The following is a 25402-nucleotide window of genomic DNA, read 5'->3' as shown; positions in this document are numbered from 1 at the left end:
GCTTTCTCTTCTAATTGAATGTAAGCTCCTTGAGGGCAGATCCTCATTTTTCATTTTTTGACTCGGAGAGGCTCAGTGAAGTGGGATAGGAGCCCGGGTCATTTGACACCAAATCCAATGCTCGTCTCACTGACTCACACCAGCCCCTTCCTGTGTAATTAAAAATTATGTCATGGAATTTTGTGACTCTTCAGTCATTTTGCAGTTGTGTCTGACTCTTCATGACCCCTTTTAGGGTTTTCTTGGCCGACTTCTAGAGTGGTTTGCTTTTCCTTCACCAGTTCATTTTACAGATGAGGAAACTGAGGCAGACAGGGTGAAGTGACTTGCCCAGAGTCACATAGTTAGTAAGTGTCTGAGGCTGCATTTGAACTCAGGAAGGTCAGTCTTACTGACATCAGTCCCAGTGCTCTGGGCAGTGCCAAATAGCTCTCATGGGATAGGAAACACCTAAAAAATTACAAATATCAAAGGATCTTATTTTTAGATCAGGAAGGAATCTTGGAACTTATGTAGTCCAACCCTATCATTTTTGCAGTAGAGGACACTGAGGTTCAGGGTGGTCAAGTGACTTATCCAAAGTCACACAGCTAGCAAATGACAGAGCCAGGATTTGAACCCAGTCCTCTGCCTCTGCATCTAGTATCTTTTTATTGCTGGAGTATCCAAAGACATTTTACTTCCAGTCAGGCATTGGAGAACTCTTTGGATGAAATGGCCCTGGGAAATCTTTAGGAAGCTTTCAATCCTCATGAATTCGGAAGGCAGCAAATTCACAAGGAAGCTAACAATTCTCTACCCCCATGGATATTGCCGGAATAAACTGAACTAAATATCATAAATTAGGCAGAACTCAGACCTGGGCACATTTTGACAGGAAGATTGTAAAGAAAACCCAAGTGTTGCATAAAATACTGTGAATTCAGGAAGATAATATTTTTTCTTGTCAGTCAGTATAAAAAATGATTCCTTGTGGAGTTTTTAGGGGCAGGCGACCTTTGAGAGGTTCTATGTTTTGTGTGCCCTTGTGTGAGGCTTAAAACGGAATATTTCATAAAATTTGACCTTGCTTTTTTTTTTTTTTTTAACATGAGGAAACGAGGTCTGTGTCACCGATGTGACCACTTATAACTGCTCTTGTTTACAGATTCTCCCTTTGAAATCATCTTGTGCTTGGGTTATCTATGACTAGACGCATACATGTTGTTTATCCCAAGACAGTGTCAGATGCGGTCAGGGAATATGGTTTACGTCTCTCTCTCCAGTGCCCAGAAAGCTGCCATCACTGAGGAGGCGCTGAGCGGATGCTTGGTCCTGGCCTTGAGAGACCTGAGATGAAGCTGTGAAAGCCATTTGTGTGTCTTTGTGCTTGTGTGTTTGGAAATCAGAGGACCATGGAGGTAGAGATCACCCCTTTCATTTCAAAGAGGGAGAAAGTCAGTTTCTTGGAGGGGAAATCCTTGCGTGAAGGTTCCCCGAGAACTGAACACCAGAGCAAGTCTCCCTGCCATGGTCGTGGGATACCAGAGCACTGCTTTTCCCACTAGGCTACATCTATAGCAGGGTGTCAAAGGTCACAGAGTCAGAACAGGCCAGATGCAATCCTTGATCCCAGCTCTCTATCCTCTGCCCCATTGTACTTCCCACTTGTGACACACTGATGCTGGTCTTGGAACCAGGACCATCTGAGTTCAAATCTTGCCTCAGATGCTAATGAGCAGTATGACCCTGGGCAAGTCACTTAACCTCAATTCTGCTAATAATAACACCTGCCCCCCAGGGTTGTGCTGAGGAGTAAATGAGATAACGAATGCAAATAGCTTTGCAAACATTAAAAATTTCTGTATAAATAGGTAGCCATGGAGACCAGACTGAAAGAGAAAGAGACAACGGGTAGATAACAGAGAAATGTTGCTGTTTGTCCTTCCTTCTCTAAGAGGGCCAATGACCTCAAGAGGGCGATGCCATGATGTGCAAGTGAATTGGATGTAAGTGAGACAGGGCTGGGCAAAGTCACCAACCTCACTCTCTCCTCCACTCTGGGTCTAGTGGCCAGACATGGATCAGGATGGCTGGAGATGGCCCAGGATTCAGTGGGGTACCCTGGCCTTTTTAAGCTAAAGTGTTTCCTGGGTCTAGAGAAATGGAAAAATAGATAGGTAGGATAGCTAGGTGGCTCAGTGGATAGAGACAGGACTAGAGTCAGGAAGACCTGAGTTCAAATCTGGCCTCAGATATGTTCTAGCTGTGTGACCTTGGGCAAGTCACCTAACCCTGTTTGCCTCAGTTTCCTCAATTATAAAATGAGCTGGAGAAGGAAATGACTAACCACTCTACTATCTTTGCCAAGAAAACCCCAAATGGGGTCACAAAGAGTAAGATATGACTAAAACAACTGAACAAAGAGATCTGAAAAGACAGATAATAGGGAAATAGGTAGATGATAGATACATTATTAATAATAGTGTGTAATTTGAAAATTGATAATATGTTTATAAAGAGGCCTCCCAACACAGGACAGGAGTCTGTGGAAGTGATGAGAGGCAGCAGCGCAATGCCACCGGCCGTGAGACATCAACTCCTGAGGTTTACAGCCCAAAGGTATGAAACACATTTTCTTGAACTTCCAGGAGACACAAAGGCCAGGTATATGCCTCTATTCCCTCCCCCGCCCCCCCCCAACCCAGAGAATTCCTTGGGAAAACACACTGCAATAGAGGAGACAGAAGTAGGGCTTCATGGGAGTTCCTGAGTTCCAGATGGGCAGAGTCAGTAGGGGTCAACACCAGGAGCCCAGATATACTCTTGTTCCCCCAGGGGAAGTACCAGACACCCAGCTCAAACAACAAAGAGCTGAGACCATTGCTGAAGAGGAACAGTGCTGGAGAGCAGCCCCAGGGGAAGAGGAGACTTCAGGCAGCCAGACCCCTCCCCCACACCTCAGGAAACTGAAAAAATACACAAAGCCAGTAACTAGACTCACAATCCCCAGAACAAGAAACCTGGGACAGAGCCCCAAAAGCAGAAATTCACTATAAAGCCAGGAAAAAGCTAACCAAAATGAAGAAGAACACAAAAAAACCGAGGACCACTGATTCTTTTTATGGAGACAGGCATGATCAAAATACAAATTTGGGAGAGGATAGCAATGACACTATACCCACATCTGATACCTCAAAAGGGAATGTGAACTGGTCTCAAGCCCAGAAAGCATTACTGGAAGAGCTAAAGGAAGATTTTAAAAACCAAATTAGGGAGGTAAAAGAAAAAATGGAATTAAAGGAAAAAAAAAAAAAACACTGACGAAATCAAGTCCTTAAAAAATAAGATTGGCAAAATGGCTATGGCGATTCAGAATCTAAATTGAGAAAATGACACCCTGAGAGGTAAAATCAAACAATTGGAAAAGGAGACTTAAAAGCAAAATGAAGACAGCAACCCACTAAAAATTAGAGTTGAGCAAGTGGAAGCCAATGACTCTATAAGGCATCAAGAAGTAGTGAAACAAAATGTAAAGAATGAAAAAAATAGAAAAAAATGTGAAATATCTGATTGAAAAAACAACTGACCTGGAAAATAGATCCAGGAGAGACAATTTAAGAATTATTGGTCTACTGGAAATCCACAATGAAAAAAAGAGCCTTGACAGTATCTTCGAAGAAATTATCAAAGATAACTGCCCAGAGGTCCTAGAACCAGTGGGTAAAATAGTCATTGAAAGAATCCACCAATCACCCCCTGAAAGAGATCCCAAATTGAAAACACTAAGAAATATTATAGCCAAATTTCAGAATTACAAAGTCATGTTTAAAAAGATGTTAAGGTTTGTTATTGCTCAGTCATGTCTGACGCTATGGGAAGCCCAATGGACTTTTGTCCATGGGCTTTTATTGGTAAAGATACCAAGGTAGTTTGCCATTTCCTTCTCCAGTGTGCTCCATTTTACAGTGGAAAAACTGAGGAAACTAGGGGTTGAGCAACTTGACCAGGGTCACATGGCCAGTAACTTAAATCCTGCTGACTCCAAGCTTGGTACACTATCCACTGCACCACCCAGCTGTCCCTTCTTGCAAAACACTGGACTCCTCATTTGATGGATGTTTCTGCCCTGCCCATCCTCTGACTGGCCCTGTCTTGATGTCTGGGGGGTAGTGGGGCTCTCTCACAATTCGTGAGGAAGGGGGATTTTGGATAAGCCACCATGGGTCACTTGCCATCTGGCAGAGCAGAGGTGGGTCTCTTGTCTGCTCTGATTTGTTTTGTAAGTGATAGCTCTTGACCAATTTGAATAAGATCAGATAAGCCAAGGCAGGGTTAAGAAGGCCCTGAGGGCCAGGAGGTGAGTGAATCCTAGCAAAGGCTACTGTGCCCTTAAATATAAACAAGAAAACCGGAAGGAAGGAAGGGAAGGGGGAAGGGGGGGAAGGAAAGGGGGGTGGCTGACCCCAGATATAAGCAACCAGGCCTAGCCTTCATGAGATGCCTCAAGAGGCCTCAGATTTGATGTGATGGGACCTTTTGCTGCCTCATTCCTACAGGGATGGGAGGGAGGCCTAGGGCTGTCTTCCAAAAGGCCAGGGGGTGTCCATTTCACAGGCCAGGACAAGAGCCCTGGGATTTTTCTGGGCATCTCCTAGTCTCCAGCAAACCTTGGTAAAGGCACCTTTCAGGGTCTGAGTTTCCTCATTTGTAAAATTTGGGGGTGGTGCACTAGGTGACCTCTCTATTAATGACCTTCCAGCCCTAAATCCATGTCTTGTGGATTTATCTAATTCATCAGTATTATTAGATATTGTCATATGGATCTATATAATCAGCAGCTTCCATGTGATTCTTTGAACCCAGATTCTCACAGAGGGACAAGACTATGAAGAAACTCCCCAAAGCCCAAGCAGGAGAGTAATGAAGCTTGGCCCAGCCTCCCTAGGAGTCTTCTCCTCCTACAACTTTGCTCCCACCTGTGAGCACAAGCATCGGGCATGCCTCCAGATGGGGTGACCTGACTCTTGCTGAGAGGCTCAGCGCCCCCAGGACCTGCTACTGCTGTTGGAAGCTCATGTATGATGACTGTAGGCCCGGACCCTCCTGAATCTCGCTTTCCAAACTGGCGTCTAATTTGGGTGCTTCTTCTGTGGCGGCCCACTCAAGATTGGCCAAGGGAAGAAGGCCTCAGCTTACCTTCTACCTATTCTTTACAGATCTTGTAAGAACCTGTTTATCTTCCTGTCGTCACCCCTATTAGAGTGTGAGCCACTTGAGGACAAGGGCTGTCTATGCCTTTCTTTGAATCCCCAGAACTTGGTGCTGTGGCACACAGTCGACACGTAATAAATGCTGATTAATTGAATCCCTGATAGATGTCAGCATTTCACATCGAACTCCTGCTCTTTTATATTTTTGTGTGGAAAGAAGGGAGAGATTGGATAAGAAAGGTGAGCTGGTGGGATTGCTCGGGATGACAGCTCTGGGCCTAAGCCCAGTCTCCATACCTTTACGCTTTTCTGATTGATGCTTTTCTCATCTGTCTAGTGCACTGTATCTTACCCTCCTCCTGTTCTTGGTCTACTGAACTTGGACCAAGCAGACTCCTAGCAATGGCCCATCACCCACAGCCAATCCCTTCAGTCAGAAGCATCTCCACATGTGTGCTGATTTTTTTCTCGCCCCCACTTTTTTGTTCCTTTTGAACAGTCATTCTCAAAGTCTGTTCTGGGAACCACTTGGGGTCTTTGGGGACTGTTCAGGGAGTCTGAAAGATCAAAACTGTTTTCATAATAATTCTAAAATATTTTAATTTCTAATATGGTCACTAAAGACTGATATAATCCACATACACCAAAGCTATCTGAGAGATCTTCAATAATTTTTAAGAGTATAACGGGGTCCTGAGACCCAAAAGGTCAAGAATCACTGCCTTAGAGAATCATGGCAGGAAAAGCCATAGTTGGAATCCCTTGAATCCCTGTCATATGCAAAATGGGCATGGAATGTTCCCAACCCAATTCATAAAGGCAGCCCAAACCAGAATGCTAGGAGGGGCATCATGTATGCGTTAGATAGAGATATATATTGACTATAAGTTGACTTCAGTTACATGAGCCTGAATGGCTGCTTGGTTTGTTTTTTAGTAATGCCCGACTCTTCCTGACCCCAGTTGGGGTTTTCTTGGCAATGATTCTGGAGTGGTTTTCCATATAAGCAGACCGAGGCATACAGGGTGAAGTGACTTGCCTAGGGTCACACAACTAGTATCTGAGGCCAGATTTCAAGTCAGGAAGAGGAACTTTCTTGAGTCCAGGCCCAGCACTCTACCCACTGCCCATCAGCTTGAATATATGTATATTAATATGGATCCTAGAATTATAGTCCTTCGGATAATTACAGATTTAGAGGTTGAAGAGACTTTGGAGGTGATGTCATCCTAGCTGTTAATTTTACAGGTGAGAAAACAGGACCAGAACAACAGAATGGCTGCAAAGTCAGAGAGATAGTAAGTAGCCAAGGTGAGATTCAAATGCAGGGACTCAGATTCCCAAACCAACCCCATTCAACAACCCAACGATTACGATGCTGTGAGCTCCTTCTGGGCAGGGACTGTCTTTGCCTCTTTGTGAATCCCTATCACTTGGCACAGTGCCTGAAATATAGTAGATACTTAATAAAATGCTTATCAACTGACTGAACACCTCATTGCCTTCCTCCCACATTCATTTATTCATTCATTCATTTAACAAGCTTCTGTTAAGCACCAACTATATTCCGGCTCCTTTGTTCTGTGCCATAAATGTAAAAATAAAAATGAAAGTTTCTGCTCTCCAAGAGCCTACAGTCTGTCAAGGCAAAGCAACATGTTCATGCCTATGGAAAATTAAATACCAAAGCTTCTGAGGAGGTACACTAACAAAGAAGGGGTGGGGACAGAGTTCCAAGCCAGGCTTCCTGCAGAAGATACACTAGATGAGCTCTGAGGAAAGCTAAGGATCTATAATTCAAGGCTAAGGAGAGGGGTGGATTCCAGGTATGAAGAACAGCCTGTGCAAAGGCAGGAAGAAGGGAGATCCAGGACCCTGTATGGGTAAGAGTAAATATGTTAGTTGGTTGGAACACAGAGCACCATTTAGCATGTCCACTGTTAGATGGATATAGGTGAGATTTCTTTGGGCCAACAGTACAATCTGAACTTAAACTTAATTTCACTTCAAGTACCTAAAAAAATAAATGATGGTAATATGCAGAAAATGTTCTTTTGAACACTACTGAGCCAAACATTTGTAAACAAGGGTAATGATACAACATGAAGACATATTCTGCGATATGTTTTAGTTCTAAGGTTTTTGTTCCTATTCAGAATATTTTTTATGTTAAGGAATTGAGATGATGAGAAAGCTTACAGAAATAGTGCATTGGATAATTGTGTAATGGGCCAGGCTGATTCTTATCCTTCTGCTAGGATCATGAAATTTGCACTGCAGTGTTTCTCAAAGAATGAGATTTATTCAACAAAACCTTAAGTGTCTACCATATGCATTTTCATTCACTCCACAAACATGAATTCAGCACTTTCTGGTGCCAGGGTCGAAGAGCCCGACATGGTCATTAGGGAGCTGGCCAGCCATAGGGTCAAGGCTGAGGCCTGCCTTTGCAGCTGAGCTGACTGTGTGACCCTGCACAAGCTACTTATTCATTCACTATCCCAGCAACCCTTAGACTCTAAGTTTCAGGCAAGGTCCCTATCTGCATCCATAGAGGAAGCTCTCCCTACAACTATGAATGAGGATGATCTAAAATCATGTTGCCACAACAACGTTCCCCCTGACCTCAAGGAGCTTCTGTTTCACTGAGCTTTACCCGGTTTCCCAGGCTTTAATAGGAAACTTCCAATATGCTATCCCAATTACTGTGATAAACATGAGCATGTACCTAGCAGGCATCTTTTCCCTTGTTTGCTGTGACTTCCACTTCTAAACAGTTAACTCTCCTAACTCCTAGAGGGAAAAGCACTTGCCACTCTTGGCAAACCCAAAGGTGAGACTTCCATTAGGGTCGATTGCGAGTTGCATTTCAATCCTCTTATCCAGTCAGAGTGCAGTTAGGGAAAGCCCACATGATGGAGAAAGATGCCCTATGTGGACAGTGCTTCAGAGATAGGGTACCATGATTTAGGGGGCACAGGGTCAGGAGGCCACTCCATGTACTGAGTTATTGAAGGATTAGCTGGGACCATCAATGTTACACTAAGACCATGGCCTGAGGATCTGCCATAGTGAGAGGCTCAGATCTCTGCTCCCAGCGGGTTCTTTTTACCCACAGATGGGATGATAAAGCAAACACCAAATGCATCACTTCAGGCATGTTTCCCTTAGATGTCTTATCATCTCTGATGTTTTCTTTTTTCTTTCTTTTCTTGTGATTAAAAGGAATGGGACTTACAGTTCACGACAATTTTAACTTTTTTCACATCTGGGAAGGACACGTCATTCTGCGCCCCACACTCGTATTCCCCGGCCTGGTCCCTCGTGATGCCGTAGATGTCCAAATATTGCCCGCTCTCAAATGGTTTTGCTACAATGGGAGGAAAAAAAAAACACAATTATGGTGTGTTTAATTGTCACCCCTAGAGGAAGCTTCATTCAAGGAAAACAATCATTTTGTGACTTTTCCTGAAATTATTTACGTACCACTTCAAATGAAACTGGGAGTAATTATTCAATCCTTTGTTCAGAGACCATCCAAAGGGGAAAACAATGGCACTGACAGCCACAGAAGCTGATGAGGGAGTTCCTGTGATGACTTTCCCTGGAAAAGGAACACCCTTGGCTTCTTCTAAAATTGATTATGTTTCCCTTACCTTGGCACATACCAAACAGAGCTGGGCACGTTTGTTTCATTAGGTGATTGAGTTCAATAACCTTAGAGCCTTAGAAGGCACCTGCTGACTTGTATAAGGGATAACGCAGAATATTTAATCTAACTGAATTTTATCTTTATTTTCTGGAAAATGCACAGTGCTACGCAGGTTTTGAGTTATAATGATAAAATGCAAAGAGGAATATTTAGGATTGATGTGGGATGTGAAACCACAATTCCTAAAAGCCAAAGTTATTCAAATACAGAAGGGACAACAGAAGCACTATATAGTAGATACAGCACAAACCTTAGAGTCAAGACAATAGTAGGTATTAGAACATTAGCCAACGTGTATCTATTCAGCTTCTGTGATATGCAATGTGATAGCTATATCTGTCTGTCTGTTTGTCCATCCACCTGTCTGTTCGTCCATCTATCTATCTAGATATTCTCATTTGCTAAGCCCTATGAGGTGGGTGACATTATCATCTCCATTTTACAGATGAGGAGATCGAGGCCCAGAGAGATCAGGCAACATGCCTAGGCTCACTCAGACAACAAGAGCTTGAGGGATGTTTGATCTTCTTGATCCTGACGCTAGCACACTAGACACTATGGCACCTGGATATTTACTAGCTGTGTGGCTTTGGGTCACTTACCTAACCTCTCTGGGCTCCAATTTCCTCACCTGTGAAATGAGGGCATCGGACTAGATGACCTCTAAGGTCTTTCCCAGCTTAAATCTATGACCCAGTGAGGAGCCGGGGGCATCTAATCACTGCAGACCGTGAAGAGAAAGCTGAATAACCACTTGCCATGTTTGTTATAGAGGTCTGGCTTGGATTAGATAACCAGTGAGCTCCCTTCTAACACTGAGTATCTATCATTTTACGATATGGTATCTAGCCAGTTAAATCACATTTTTCACAGTTTGAAATGGTCCCAATCAAGATGAGAAATGTCCATACTGAGAAGGGACAGAGAATAGAGAGAGTCATGTACTCTGGCTTTGGTTTGATCCCCATTTCCAACGCTTCCTCATGGCCGCTGAAGCTGCCATACTCCATTGCCTTTCTATACCTCACTCTTCATAAATAAAATTTCCTCAACTGTCTTCCTCAATGAGAGATATGGTGGTATAGCAGGCAGAGGGCTAGCCTCAAATCCAGGAAGGATCTGGCATGTTCTGACTCTGACATTTAATGGTCAAGTGAGCCTACAGAAGTTACTGACCTGTCAAGGCTCTAGGCAACTCTATATTGGTAGACAGAGTTTGGCATTTCCTAGATAAGGGAAGACATCTGGAACATACTGCATTAATTCCTACTATGTGCTAAGCACTGGGACTAAAAAGAAAGGTGTAAATTGTCCCTCACCTCACAAGGCACACAGTCTAACTACAAAGACATAACAACTACGTACAAACAAGCTATATTTAGGATAAATAGACAATAACCAATGGAAGGAAGGGTACAGGATTAGGAAGGCATGGGAAAGGGTTCCTGTAGATGGAGAAATTTTAGGTGGGACTGGAAGGAAGCCAGGAGGCAGAGAATCCCGGCCGTGGGAGAGAGTCAGTGAAAATTCCCAGATCCGAGAGATAGAGTGTCTTGGGATAGCAGGCATGCTGGTTTCACCAGATCACATAATATGAGAGGAGGCATAGAGTATAAGAAAACTGGAAGGGTAGGAAGAAGTTAGGCTAAAAAAGGTTTTAAAAACCAAAGAAAGGATTTTGTATTTGATCCTACAGGTAACAGGGAGTCTCTGAATTTTATTGAAAGGAGAATGACAGAGTTAGGACTGTGCTTTAGGCAGATCATTTCATAGCTGAGTAAAGGATGGACCGGGGCAAGGAGGTGAGTCAGGGAAGCCCTGCATGTGGTTACTGCAACGGCCCAGGAACGAGGAGATGAGAACCTATTCCAGGGGAAGTACCAGAGGAGAGAAAGGGGTGTAAATCCCTGAACAAATAAATGAACGAATGTGACTTCCTTGCAAGGAGGGAACGTTTCATTCTGTTACTTGGGTCTCCAGGAACTAGCCCATAGGAGATAACAAATAAATATTTACTGGTTGATTGTATGAAAGGATGGATAAATGAATACATGAAAATCATTTAAGTTCTTACTATCAACCAACCACTGTGCCAAGTGCTTGGTGAACAAATTAAAAAGGCAAGAAAGTCCCTTTCCTCAGGGAATTTTCATCCTAACACAGGAGTGCTTCCTAACCTGCAGCTTAGAACCTCTTGACACTGGATAGATTTCCAAGGGTCGGTGAACTTGGATAGCAAAACATAAACATTGTATTTTCACTGACATCTAACTAAAATTTAGTTATTTCTTTCAACTATTTAAAAGCATTATTTCAAGAAGGGGTTTATATGTTCTACCAGACAGCCAGAGGGGTTCAAACCATTTAAAAGAAGTGGTTAAGGATCCTTATAATAAGGAAAGATAACATGCAGTGAGACAGTGGCCAAGGAGGAGTGATACGGGCATGAAATCGACAAGAGTGGAGAGTGCTCCTGCGCAAAGACGCCCATTGCATCAAGTCACCATTTGTAAAAGGAGAGCGTCCGAAAATTCATCAGCAGCCCCTGAGGCTATTGGATTCTTCAAAGCCTTAGCCCCATACTTCTGACCTCTTGAAGCCAGGTTTTAAAATCATCTCTTTTTATTACCTGCCATTGATGTCTTGTGGTTTCTCTGCCTACCCCCTTTCAGATTTTCTTCCTCTTTTGCCAGTTTTCAACTCTGCAATCGAATACACTTGAGATTTAAAAGTTTCTGTCAACTGCCTTGAGCTCTCTGAAAGACCAAAGGCCCCTCAAACATCTGAAGACACTCTGGTGTTGGAAGAAGCTGTGATTTTTGCCAATAGGTACACTCTCTCTTCTCATGTAGTTCACAACCCTTCTGTGACTTAGTAGAGGAGGGCTTTGGAGAGTTATATCTACGAATATAGATACGTGTGTGTGCGTGCACGCGTGCTTTGGAGAGTTGTAACTAAGTTGTATCATTTATATATTCTTACCTACAACTCTCCAAACCCTCCTCTACTGAGTCATAGAAGGGTACACACACACACACACACACACACACACACACACACCATGTGACATGAATTCTTCTGGGGTGTGTTTGTGTTTTGGTAGGGTGGAGGAAACTACTCTTGGTCCTTAAAAGTTGAACAAACAGAATGTTAGCAGTGCCAGCCGTGCCATACTCCAGGTATGGAGTAATCGAGACAGGCAGTTGCCTCAGCGCCAGCCTTTCCCTCAGTCAACAAGCATTTGATAAATACCTTCTTTATGCCAATGTATCAGTAAGGCAGGATTCATGATATTGATGGTGACCGTGAATATGCCTGTATAGTTCAGAATTGAAAAGTATAAGAGATTCTCTGAATAGAAGGCAGAAGAAGTAAAACATTTACTCAGACACCAGAGGATCACATCCTAGAACCAATAACCCCAATTTGACACAGCAGTAATTGTATTCCAAAACCAGTAAGTCCATCTCAATGTAACAGCAAGGAGATTAAAACACAGTATCACAACAAAGAGCCAAGCCATCCTGTAACCTTCCCTTCTCCTAGGGCCTTCCCTTAAACACTCACTCACAAATCCTAACTGTCTGCTTGCCTGTGTCCTCTCCTCCCTCAGTTCTGAAAGCCCTTGCAGTTCTCAGAGCCCTTCCAGTTCTCTATCTCTCTCAAAGTTCTCTCTTTTCTTGTAGTTCTATCTTCTTTGAAGTTCTTTCTGCTCTGATCTTAATCACTACCCACAGGGCGTGTATATATATATCTTATTTTCTGCCCTGGGGCTTAGCACCTAATGGCAAAAGAATGTGGGCCTGCCTACAAACAAGCCTCTCCCAATCAAGCTTCCCTTAACTAGCTCCACCTGAGGCCTATTGAATGGGTGGGGGAAGATCTTTGATCACATTAGCACCACAGCCAAACACTGGGCTAGGTGCTGGCAATACAAGAACAAAAGTGAGGGTTTCTTTGCCCTCAGGAAGCTTACTCTCTCTTAGGCTACCAACACAGAGAAAGGCTTAGCAACAGAAGCAGCTGCCAAGAATGCTGATCCTAGATACAACAAAACATGACATTGGCAACCCTAAAAACATGGTGGCTTTGTGAGCCACATCAGGGGAACAGGACTATAAAGATGGAATCTGAGTTCTTTTGGAGTGTTAAAGTCAGAAGACGTACAATATCAATCAAGACTGTAAAATTGGCAGAGTACAGCGAGCATCAATAGACAGAGTGCCTCAAAAGTCTTTGGGTGGCTTTACCCTATTAAAGCTTAAAGCTACAAAAAGACTTTTAGCACACACCATATTGTGAGTAAATATTTTAAATTGAAAATGTAGTCATTGACTAACATAAAGATGATAAGAATTAGAAGAGGAATGACTTAGTAGTTCTGTGAACAGCAATGCGATTTGCCTCAGGGCATCGATATGGACAGCTAGCAGAGTCAGGAGGACCTGAGTTCAAATCCAGCCTCAGGTGCTTCCTATCTGTGTGATCCTGGGCAAATCACTTAACTTCTCAGTCTCAGAGTCCCACCTCACTGGGTTGTTGATAGGATCAGGTGAAAGAATGAATGGAAAGTGCTTTACAAAGTATAGAATGATCTCCAATAAACAACTGTATGGTATCTATATGCAGCTTGTCTCCCCCATTAAAATATAATCTCCTTGAGGGCAGTGGCCATTTTTTGTTATTTTTTTTTCCCCTAAGACTTAGCATGGTATCTGATTTATAGTAATCATGTAATAAATTCACGTTGAGTGATTGCTTTCTATATTCCAGGCACCATGTGGGGCATTAGGGATACAAAGACCAAATCCATGATGACCTCATCCTCAAGGAGCTCATGTTTTATAGGGGGGCAGGGAACTTGCAAGGAGATAGATAAAAGTCCCAGAATAGGTGACACATGGGCTAAATCTTGAAGGAACATCAGGACTTTGGGAGATGGAGATGAGGAAGGAGTGGTTCCAGTCTTGTGTAAATGAATGAGACAAAACTGGGACGGGTGGAGTCAGCCAAGGTGCCTGGAAGGTGGATGGTACGATTGCCTGGAGTGTGACATAAGGCCAGAAAGGGGTGGAATCATTGTATGGAAGCTCTTAAAAACCAGGCTAAGGAGTTTGGTTTTCTCCCAGTGGAAATGGAGCTGAAGGTGTTAAAAGGCTGAAGGCCTTTTAGAAACAACATATAGGCCTGGATATTTGTTCCATATTGATCTCAGTTTATAGAAGCACTAGATGCTTGTCCTAGAAAAAAAGAAGGCTTTTTATCCCAACAATTGATTTGTATTTTTCCTATGTGTAAAAGTTCAGATAATTGGAGAATGAAAATAAAGTAATAACCCTAGCTATAAATCAGTGCCCAATGTCCTATGATAGTCAATTCATCTTAAAGAGGTAAGAATTTTGCTCATGACTCATCATAGGATTAGGACTTTTAAAGAAAAGTCACAATAGCACACATGCCCTCTAAACCAAACAAAATGAACAAGGACAACAGCAACAAAACAAGTGGTGGAAGGGTGAGGGTATTATCATGGCATTGACAGTCATCTGTCAATATCTGCTTCCATCTAGATCTGCCTCTTCACAGCCATAGCAAGGTCTGTTCTTTGGGAAGTGGGGAGCACAGAGTCCCCTGTCTTTGTGGCGACACTTTAATTTGGCCTTTCCATTCTTCCTCAAACCTAACCCAACTGCCTCATCCCAAAATGATCTCTCCCTCTTTGAATCTGTTCAGAGTAGTTTGCCAAGATCTCCCTCTCTCTCTCTCACTCCCTTTCCTCCCTCCCTCCCTTCCTTTCTTTCTCCTTCCCTTCTTTCCTTCCTTCTTTCTTTCAACTATCCACCAGTCATATAGCCTTTGTTCAATTTGTTTTCACTTAAATCTATTCACTTATTCATTTGTTCATCCATCCATCCATCCACCCATCCATTTATTTGAATTGAATTTTCACACCCTGTATATAGGTGGCCTTGTTAGTTGGAAAGGCCTGTCAGTCTTTGAGTACTGCTATACCCAATCCACTGCACCATCATTGATGGGGTCCTTGGGGGTTGATTGCATAGAGCAGTTCCAAGACGAAATATAAACCACCTAATTAGAGTCTCACAAACAATTTTTTGTTAATGTTCTGATGAGAACACAAAATATTGACTTTCCAGGGAATTGTGGCCATAGTTATAATTTAAGTGACTGAATCCTGTTAATCTTTATAATTCTGGTAATATATTTTGTGTTTCTCCCATCATAGGATCTATGTTACAATAAACGCCCTGTTCCACACAGAAATCTCGTCGATAGATTATTTCTTTTGTTCCCCCCTTTGGGGTCCCTGGATTTAGGGTCATAATCTCATTTACCACAGTTAGTGTTATCCCCACGGTAGTGAATACTTAATGAGTGAATAAGCATGAGAAGAGATGGTGCCTCACACCAGAGGCCAGGCTGCTCCCACACGGGCCCAGGCAAACGCCATATCTGGGAGTGGAGCAAAATTTCAGTTCCTCTGGTCCAGCAATGATACATCAATTCTAGACGTGTTATTGTTGTCACACATAGTAGGAATTTCTGATTAGTAGGGCAATGTAGATAGATACTGATAGACAGAATTTGAGTTTAAAGCCAGGATGGGTGAGGTTCAAGGCTTTCCTATTACCCACCTGACTGTGTGACTGAACAATTCATTTGACCATTCAATGCCCTATTGAACTCTGGGATTAGAAGCTGCAAAGAAGATTCTGACATCTTCAGGAAGAGGAGGGATCCCTATCCCTAACTGGAAGCGAACCAGTGTTGATAACCAGAATAAGCACCAGTGAAGAACTGTCTTCACTTGCTGCCTGCCCCCTATTTCACCCCTTTTGTCTCATTTTATACAGTGCCAAGGTGTAGAGATGGCTGTAAAATGGCAGTGGGTTTGGGTAGGGCTATACTAAATGAGGTTTGCTCCAAGGCTCCATCCAGCTCCAAACCTACAATCATCTCAATGGTTTCTTTCCCCTTCCTTCCCCTTTTCTTCTCTCTCTCTCAAGTAACTAGTGGGAAAGGGGAAGGGAAGGAAAAATTTGGAACTTAGAATCTTATAAGAGTGAATGTATGAAAACTAAAAATAAATAAGTTTTTTCTTTTTAAAGAATCATGCATCTTATACGCCTTGGAGTTTCATCTATTAGAACATAAAACAGACACCCTCAACTTCCTTCCTCCCTGAAAGAATAGGGATCAAGCCTGTGACTTCTTGATACCGGGGAGCTCAAGAGGAGGGCCCTCCCTTTACCAGAGCCTACTAGGTCCTCCTCTGGGGCTTCCAGCCTTAGAGAGCCACCTAGAGTACTAGCAGTTTAAATAACAATAAATAACACTTATATGGAGCTTTATGGTTTGCAAAGCACTGTCCAGATATTATCTAGCCTTGTCCTCACAATAATTCCGGGGTAGGGGCTGTTGTTATCTTCATTTTCTGAATTAGGAAACTGAGTCAAATAGAGATTAAGTGATGGTCCTAGATTTGAACCTGGGTCTTTTTGACTCCAGGCCTAGCATTTTACCTACTGTGGCATGTAGGTGCCTACATCCCTGGCCTAAATCACTGGCCCATTGTCACACAGCCAGCATGTGTTATGACAGGGACTTGAACTTGGGTTTCCCTGGCGCTGAGACCTAATTACTAATTATTAGTGAGACCATGACTAACGAGATCATTGCTGATTATTGCCTCTCATCTACTCCAAAAAGACACCACCACCACCACCACCATTCTCCATGAAAACCACAAAAAAAAGAGATGATTCTAGGTTGCATCTTGTGTGTTGGTCAGACTGGTTTTCCCCACCTCTGGCAGGAGGAATAAATTATGCAAACAAAGGATCCATAAAGAAAAAGGGTGTTGTCTACATGCTCAGCTGCACTTTGTTCCTCTGTGACCACATTGAATCCATTTCCAGGAAAAATATTATCTACTGTCACTCTAAGCAGAGACCTTTGTTGTTGGTTCACTTTGCATGAAGCATGCACAGGTTCCAAACTGAAGTCCTGCAACGTAGCCAAAGCTTCTCTTTTACGTAGGCGACCATCTAAGACAGTCATCTTTGCCACGCCATGAGACCTTGGGTACAGAATGCTCAATTGGAAATACCCTTGGTAGGTTCCTCCTTTCCCTCTAAGTCTTTGAAAGCCCTTTGAAAGCTAGGCCCCTCTTCCCCTTGTATTTTAACACCTTAGCTTCCTCCCATGTCCTCAAAACTCTGGCTTCCATGTAGCTCGCCTTCTTGCTGTTGCTCCCGCCAGACATTAGATCTCTCTAACCTCGGTATTCCCCTCGTCCCGCATGCTTTCCACCTCCTTGCCTCTCCTTCAAGTTTCAGCTAAATCCTATCTGGAGTAGTAAGTCTTTGCCAGTCTTCCTTAATTATCATGCCTTTCATCTGAGATCATCTCTAATTTACTCAAGATATAGATTGAGCTATTTAGTTTTATTTAATATTAAGGGTTATTAATAGTAGAGTTATTTGGATTTTTTTTTCTCCACCATTAAATTGCGAGCACTTTTAAGGTAGGACTTTTTTTTTTTGCTTTTTTGTCATTTTTTTTTTTACCCCAGCATTTAGCATATAGCCTCGCGCATAGTAGGCACTTAATTTTTTTTTGACTTGACTTGAGATCTTATTTACTCTTCTGGTTACCACCTACAAAATAGTAGAAATGAGACACTCCAGCTCTCAACTCTGCGCATTTTATTGATGTCACCCATAAGTGGAATTCTCTCTCCCTCTTTATCTCTACCTCCTGACTTTCCTGTTGTGGTTGTTCAGTTGTTTCAGTCATGTCCAACTCTTCATGACCCCCTGCGGTTTTCTTTGCAAAGATATTGGAGTGGTTTGCCATTTTCTTCTGCAGCTCATTTTACAAATAAGGAAACTGAGGTAAACAGGGTGAACACACACAGATAAATATATGTACATATATATATATATATATATATATATATATATATATATATATATATATATATATATATATATATATATATGTATATGTAGATAAAGATATATAGATATACACGGACCACTAGAATGTGCAGTGGATAGAGTGCTGGGCCTGGAATCAGGAAGATTCATATTCTTGAGTTCAAATCCAGTCTCAGACACTTACAAGCCATGTGGCATATACATATTCATAAGTATGTAGACAGTGTGTATATTGTTTGTATATGGTGGACTTTCTTACCATCACTTACCACAGTGCACCTGGAATATCCTAGGTATTTAATAAAAGCTTATTATCTAGTATACAGTGGGTTGGGGTCTCTACAGTTAAATCCTTTATGTAATGAATGAAAAAGAAGGAGGAGGAGGAGAAGGAGGAGAAGAAGAAGAAGGAAGAGAAGGAGGAGGAGGAGGAGGAGGAGGAGAAGGAGAAGGAGAAGGAGAAGGAGAAGGAGAAGGAGAAGGAGAAGGAGAAGGAGAAGGAGAAGAAGAAGAAGAAGAAGAAGAAGAAGAAGAAGAAGAAGAAGAAGAAGAAGAAGAAGAAGAAGAAGAAGAAGAAGAAGAAGAAGAAGAAGAAGGGTTTATTTTCTTTGTAACCCTAAGTATTTTATTTTATGAATTGGGGAAAAATACTATTCCAAGAAGGGATGTATAAGCTTCATAAGACTTTAAAAGGTACATATAACACAAGAAGTGGTTAAGAATCTCTAATCTAAGCTATTTTTTCCAAAGGATTTTATTTTTTTTCCTTCTAGCCAGGAGAAACAGATTTTTTTTTATAATTTTCCCAGAAATGCTTACATTACGAAGGTGCACTCTCCACACATTTGAGGACCAGAGCATCGCCCAGAGCCATAACTAGGATTTTTTGAGCCCTGGGCAAGCACCAGATATGCCTTAGGCAAGCTTAATGAAAGATAATTTCAGTCGAGTGGTGAATAGGGAGAAGGCAGAAACTGCAAACTAGGACTGAGGCCCTGCTGGAGAGGCAGCAAAGGGGGAACTGGGCAGGGGTAGAAATGGGAGAAGTGCATGGAAAGGCTGCCAGTGAGATCCAAGCCCTCTCAATCAAGCCCCCAACAGTCAAGCCCCAAGTAAAGTGAGTCACCCCTTTCCTTGTCACAGATCATTGTATCCTCTTTTCAGAGAAAAAAAAATAGCTTTTCTACTTTCTGCATAGCAAAGAGGAGAAAGAATATGGGCTCCAAGGCATAGGAGCTGACTTCAGATCCTTCCTGAGCTACTTACAATTTGTCCATCTTATATAACCAATTTATGAGCATTTATTAGATGCCTAGGCTGCAAAGGCAATTTCTAAGTCCTGTTACTCATTAAAACTTAGAGATCTCAGTTTCTACTTCTGTATCTTAGATTCTTTACCTGGCATCTGGGAATATTTAAAAAATATATTTTGATAACCGTACTTCAATAGAATTGTATTCCTTTGTAACTCTACGCATTTTATTTTGTGTATTTAAAAATCATGTTCTGCAAAGGGGTCCAATTAGCTTTACCAGATTGCCAAAGCTATCTATGATACTCCTACATTAGATCACCTTGGAACTTCCTTGCAGATATAAACCATTGCTATTAAGATCATATTTCATTCCAGAGAGAGACTGGGCCATTGTAGATTCTATAGCCCTTTAAATAAATGATTCAGTTAGTCAGTAAACACATTTTTATTAAGTCATCTACGTGCCAGGCACTGTGCTGAGTGCTTGAGATACAAGGAAAGACAAAAAATGATCTATTTCCAAGGAGCTCATTGTCTAATGGGAAACCAATGGTGTGATATTAAAGGCACTAAAATGTTCCCCTTTCCAGAATCCCCACACATTGACTTGCCCTGTGTGCTAACTGTGCAGTAACTTTAGACTCTAGGCTTCCCGAATGCACTTGTTGATATAAAAATGTATCATGTGGGAGATGTACCTAATCATAACCCATTACGGTGTTAGCATCCATTCACTAATTGAATTAGCTAGCTGTCCCCTAGCAGAGAGGTCCATTGGGAAACAGATTTTTATTAGTGGGGAGGGGAGGTACCCTGATGTGGGTGAGGGTGGTAATAAGGCTCTGGAACCAGGGATGCTTTCTAGGCAGAGCCAACAGGGATGAAGTTGCTGCTGTCAGTAGGCCTTGGCATTTGGAGGTCAGAATAAAAACCCTGAATGTGTGGAGAATGGGAAGTTGAGAGAGAAACTGGGGGTCAAATAGGGGAGGCAGCCAGACATTGATGATGAGTTCCATTTCCCAGTTTTAACTTGGGTCAGGCTTAGATATAATGTGAAAGAATATTCTTCCCATACTGCCAGAGACCAGCATTCACTCTTGTCACTACCAGATCCATCAAAGACAGGCCGTAATGCAGAGACTGGGTGAGAGGAAGAAGATAAAGGAAAAATTGATGTGAGCCCAGGAATGTAGAGGGGAGTTACAGGCAGAAAGCTAGTCTTATCCTGGCAATTTGACATATCATTCTTTTTAATATCAGCCTGAAAGTGAACTCTGTAACAACAGAGATACTTGCTTTCATCTGGATTCCTTCTTTGGAGCAATTCAAAAGTTAAAATCATCACTTTTGCTTAGAAGAGTGCCCAAGGCTCCTGAGAGAGGACATCACCAGCACCGCAATATCCTCTCCAAATTGTAACAAGTGGATACAAGTCCGATTAGATAAAAAAGTGGTCATTTATCTATAGCATAACATAATGGGGGGAATCAGGAATGCAAAGGGCTTGCACATTTAGAAGTAAACCATTGACACTGCAAATGGTTTTGGAAAGAGTGTTCTCTTCAGAAAGTATAAACCAAGAAATGTTGACAGCTTGGCAAAAATGCCCACCTAGCCAGGCACCTTCCCTGAGAAGCCTTCTGGAGAGGTGCCCAAGACTTCTCATTTAAAACTTCCAAAGACTGTAATCTCTTGCCCCTTCATCTCAAATCACACCTGGGAAAAATCCACTCAGCAAGTAAGGGGCACAGCACCAAATCTACTTGGAGGGAAACATGGAACTTTTGAAAGGAAATGGTGGGAATATGGTGATCAAAATTTTATTGATAGGCAACCAAACATATGCATCTTTGCCAAACAAAACAAAACAAACAAAAGCAGTACAGAGAACAACAAACCTAGGAAATTTCTCTTCTAAGAAGTATGGCATATGTGATTAATGTTGCCAACAACATCTCCCATCAAGTCAGTTTGCCAATCCATTGAAAACCTATTAATTCTATTCTTCACCTTCTATATCAAATAATTTTATTTAAAAATCATCAAAGGAGTTTAGCGCTTTGAACCACATAAATGTTTATTCACTCCACCTTCCCCATTTGTTTGTATATATGCATATTTGCATGTATATACACATTTGGGTCCCAATTATTATAAATAATAAATCCCATGAAGATGCCCTGTGGATATGAATTCATATCATTTGAAGCAATAATTATATAAAATATGGAGATTGGTGCCATCCCAGTGGAAATATGCAGTGCAACTGGAATGACATGGCCACTTCATGAGATTCATTATTTGCAATAATAAGGGCCTGGCTACTCTGTGTGTATACATATGCAAACATGTGTGACCATATGTACAACTAAATATACACACACAATTAAAGACAGGCAGAGGAAGTGAGAGAGAGAGAGAGAGACAGAGACAGAGAGACAGAGAGACAGAGACAGAGAGAAATAGAGATTGAGAGAGCAAGAGAGTAAGAGAATGAGAGGAGAGTGAGAGAGAGAGCACAAGGCAGCAAGAGAATGAGAGACTGAGAGAGCTAGAGAATGAGAGTGAGAGAAAAAGAGTGAGAGAGACAGAGAGAGTGTGAGAGAGCAAGAGTAAGAGAATGAGAGAGTGAAAGAACAAGAGTGAGAGAGCAAGAGAATGAGAGTGAAAAAAGTGTGAGAGAGAGAACAAGAGAGTGAGAGAGCAAGAGAGAGACAGAGAAAAAGAGAGTGAGAAAGAAAAATAGTGAGAGAGCAAGAGAGTGAGAGAATGAGAGTGAGAGAGCGAATAGAATGAGAGATACAGAGAGAGTGTGAAAGAGAGAATGAGAGGGTGAGAGAGCAAGACAGTAAGAGAATGAGAGAGTGAAAGAACAAGAGTGAGAAAGAGAGCAAGAGAATGAGTGAGAAAAAGTGAGAAAGAAACAGAGAAAGAGAGGGAGAGAAAGAGAGGGGGAGGGAGGGAGGGAGAGAGAGAGAGAGAGAGAGAGAGAGAGAGAGAGGAGAGACCACAGTCACAAAACAATTAAAGCTGAAGATCATCTGAAGGGCAATGATGGAGTATACAGTAAGCACAAATATGAATAACACATTACTGACCCAGTTTCCTATAAGAGAAGTTATGCAAGGATATCATCATAGTTATATGTGAACAAAAACTGAAGGGCTGCTTTTCTGGATTCACGAACAAGAGATAACCAATAGATAGTCTATATATTCTCTGTTCAATTGATTGGTAGCTTTGATATATCAGTGAAACTAGAGAAAAATCCTCCCCTACTCCCCACCCAAGATAAAGCCCAGACCTGATTTCTAGGAAGTCAAGGGCAAGAAACACACAAGCTGAGAGACATGGATGGATTACAATCTGCATTGATGGAATTACATAGAAACACCAAAGTAAGCCTTTACAGGCTCTCTTATTGTACACATTATTTGGACATCATGCATATTTTCCATTAATATGTTTCCCAGCAGCCTTCTTTTTGTTGGATGCCTTTTCTCTCTTACTATGGAATATTATATATCAGTTTTCTCTGGTAGCCTCTCATAGACATTTCCTCCAGCCCTTAATCCTTTAATGACTGATGATTAAAGATGATGATTAATGAGTGACCATCCATCAGGCAATCATTCATTGGTGTGGACCTCTGACATATTGCTGTCTATGACCTTCCTGCTTTCACTAGGTTCAGAGCCAGAGGGTCTGCCTCAGACACCAGTCTTGTCATCTGCTCTCCAGTTAACCTTAAACAAATCACTCCACCTTATTGAGCCTCAGTTTCTTTACTTGGGAAAAGGAGTTGGACTAGATGACCTCTGACTGCCTTACTGGATCTGGGTCAATAAACCATTTTCCCTCTTCTCCATTACTTTCTGTACCATGTCCTTTGGTCATCAATTCCAACCCTATTATATAATTTCTTTTTTTTTCTTTTCCTTTTAATGAAGCTCTCTACACCTCCCTGTACCTGAGATGTTTTAATGAGGGCAGATGCAGCATAATTTAAAGCTTGCCTTGCTGCATTGCAATAATCCAAATGAAAAGTGATGAGGGACTGAACTGGAGGAGTGGTTGTTTGAGTGGAGAGAAGGGGACATAAGCAAGACAGACTGTAAAGCCAACACAACAAGATCTGTCAATGGGTTAAACAGATGGACTGACTGTGAGGAAGGAGAATCACCTGAGCCTAGGTGACTGTAAAGATGGTCATACCTTGACAATAATTAGGACATTCAGAAAAAGAGAGCCTTGGAGTGGTGGTGGTGGAAAACACAATTAATCATAATTTGTCCACATTGATTCAAGATGCCTATCAGTGTCGAGGGATAGCTGGGGTTAATGGACCTGCTGTGGGACAAGAACCACCAAAGGTGATGAGTGGTCAAACAGGGAAGAGCAGGATTAAGAGGGAACAATGTCATGGGAATCTAGATCGGAGAAAATATACAGGAAGAAAAGGTGACTAGCAGTATCAAAGACTACAAGGAGTTCAAGAAGAATGAGGATTGATAAAAAGAGGTCATTAGATTTGACAATTGTGAAATAATTGGTTTGGCATGAAATATACCCAACTCTGATGCTCACTCTCCATGGCAAATTAGATTGAGCTCTGGATTTAGATGAAAGGACCTGGGTTTGAATCCCAGTTCCTCTTATATTACCTGGGGCATGTTGAGCAAATCACTTTAAGGGACTCAGTTTCTTTATCTGTAAATGATAGGAATGGACTTGAATTTTAAGGCTCCATCTAACTCTAAATGCATGAACTCTTACATAATCATAAACTTATGATATAAAAATTGACTTCTCATAGGAGAATTACTCTAGGACTCTCCAAAGGTTTTCTTTCTAGAGGAAACTCCCTGGAAGTAGAGGCACACTGGTGCCTAACTAACTGGTGCCCCTAACCCTGTTGTGTTGTTATTCTCCTTGCAAAATTCCATGGATTGGCTCTCATCAGCCATTTTCTCCTCTTTCCTTTTGGTCTACTTCCTAATCAGCCTTGGATTGTGGCCCTGCTTGTACTATTTGCTTTGTGGCTTGAAAGGGATAATAATCCCACCTCTGCTGAGATCAATATCCCTGCCACTCAGCGGTGATAGAAGAGCTGACTTTATCTCTCCAGCAGCACGCCTCTTATTGCTCCACAGATGCCCAGGTTCCTCAGGCTGTCATCAGGCCAGGTTGAAAAATATCAGCAAAAATGATATATTCAGAGAGGGCATGTGGACTGAGGAACTGGCAAGAGAAAGCTCCTGGGTACTGATGCAGGTACTGGACGTGGGATAAAGAATCACGACAGCTTCGAGTTATCAAAACTACTGTTGAAAACTTAGGGGAAAGGTTTAGGTGGCTCCTATGGTAAGATATTGCAGTTACCCTAAAGTGTCTTCCAGGCTCTTTCTAACATGCTGGCTCTCAAGGGTTTGCATTCACTGGCAGGTAATCATGCAGTAATGGAGTGTTTTTTTTATACCCTTTGAGAATTGGGAACAGTATTGGTGAGGGAGGAGAAAATCCACCTGCCCCTTTTCTGCCCATATCACTCATAAATCTGCTGTGATAGAGAAGTCACTACATGACTTCTAGAGGCAGGCTTCCCTCTTGTCCATATGTAGAATTCTAAGTTAGGGCCCCTTAGAGAGATCCAGTGCCCACCAAACCCTAGCCTCTGCTGTAGATCAACGGTTGCCTCAGTCAGAGGTGGAAGCAGCTGGGTACCTGGTCTTGTTCTCTCCCTGTGGCCCCATCAATAGCTCTAAGAGGGGATTGACTGTGAGCTGAGGCTAGATTTTTATTAACCATTCTGGGTGAAGAAGAAATGGACTATATGTTATCATTTGTAACTGCTGCTGCTCAAAAACCTCCACATCCTTTTTCTTTAAAAACCACTTTTCTCCTAGGCTTACCTTGTTTTCAGTTTGCCAACCTTCCATAATCCTCTGACTTTAATTGAATGGATAATGTCTTTTGGAAATGTATGCAGATAATCAATCCTTTGAAAAACTGTCTATTTGCTAAGTGAGGGATTCATCGTGTATGGGTGAATTATGCTACAGCAGATCTAAGTGATAAACATGATGGCAATGGTAACAACATCGACGGCAATAACAATACTGCTATATGCTTTCAAGTTTACACAGTACTTTACATATATCGGCTCATTTGGACATTGGAATAGGAATTTGGTCCTTGTGTAATGGGTAGAGGGCCCTCTCTGTTGTCAGGAAGAACCGTACTGCATTCCTACACCTCTCAGTATCTCTAGACAAGTCTG

General features: G+C 42.1%; 1 protein-coding gene across 1 annotated transcript in view; it reads right to left on the bottom strand.

The window, feature by feature from the left end:
• NEGR1 (neuronal growth regulator 1) overlaps positions 1-25402 on the bottom strand; it is a gene marked incomplete at its 5' end in the record, with an annotated part of 1111620 nt that overhangs the window by 388084 nt on the left and 698134 nt on the right. The window contains 1 exon segment of the mRNA XM_036754187.1: positions 8431-8562. Within this exon segment, the coding sequence (XP_036610082.1) occupies positions 8431-8562 (132 nt within the window).

This window comes from Trichosurus vulpecula, chromosome 4, assembly GCF_011100635.1.
Source record: "Trichosurus vulpecula isolate mTriVul1 chromosome 4, mTriVul1.pri, whole genome shotgun sequence".
NCBI lineage: Eukaryota > Metazoa > Chordata > Mammalia > Diprotodontia > Phalangeridae > Trichosurus > Trichosurus vulpecula.
Note: the sequence above shows the minus strand (reverse complement) of the source record. Positions and strands in the feature narration are given on the sequence as shown.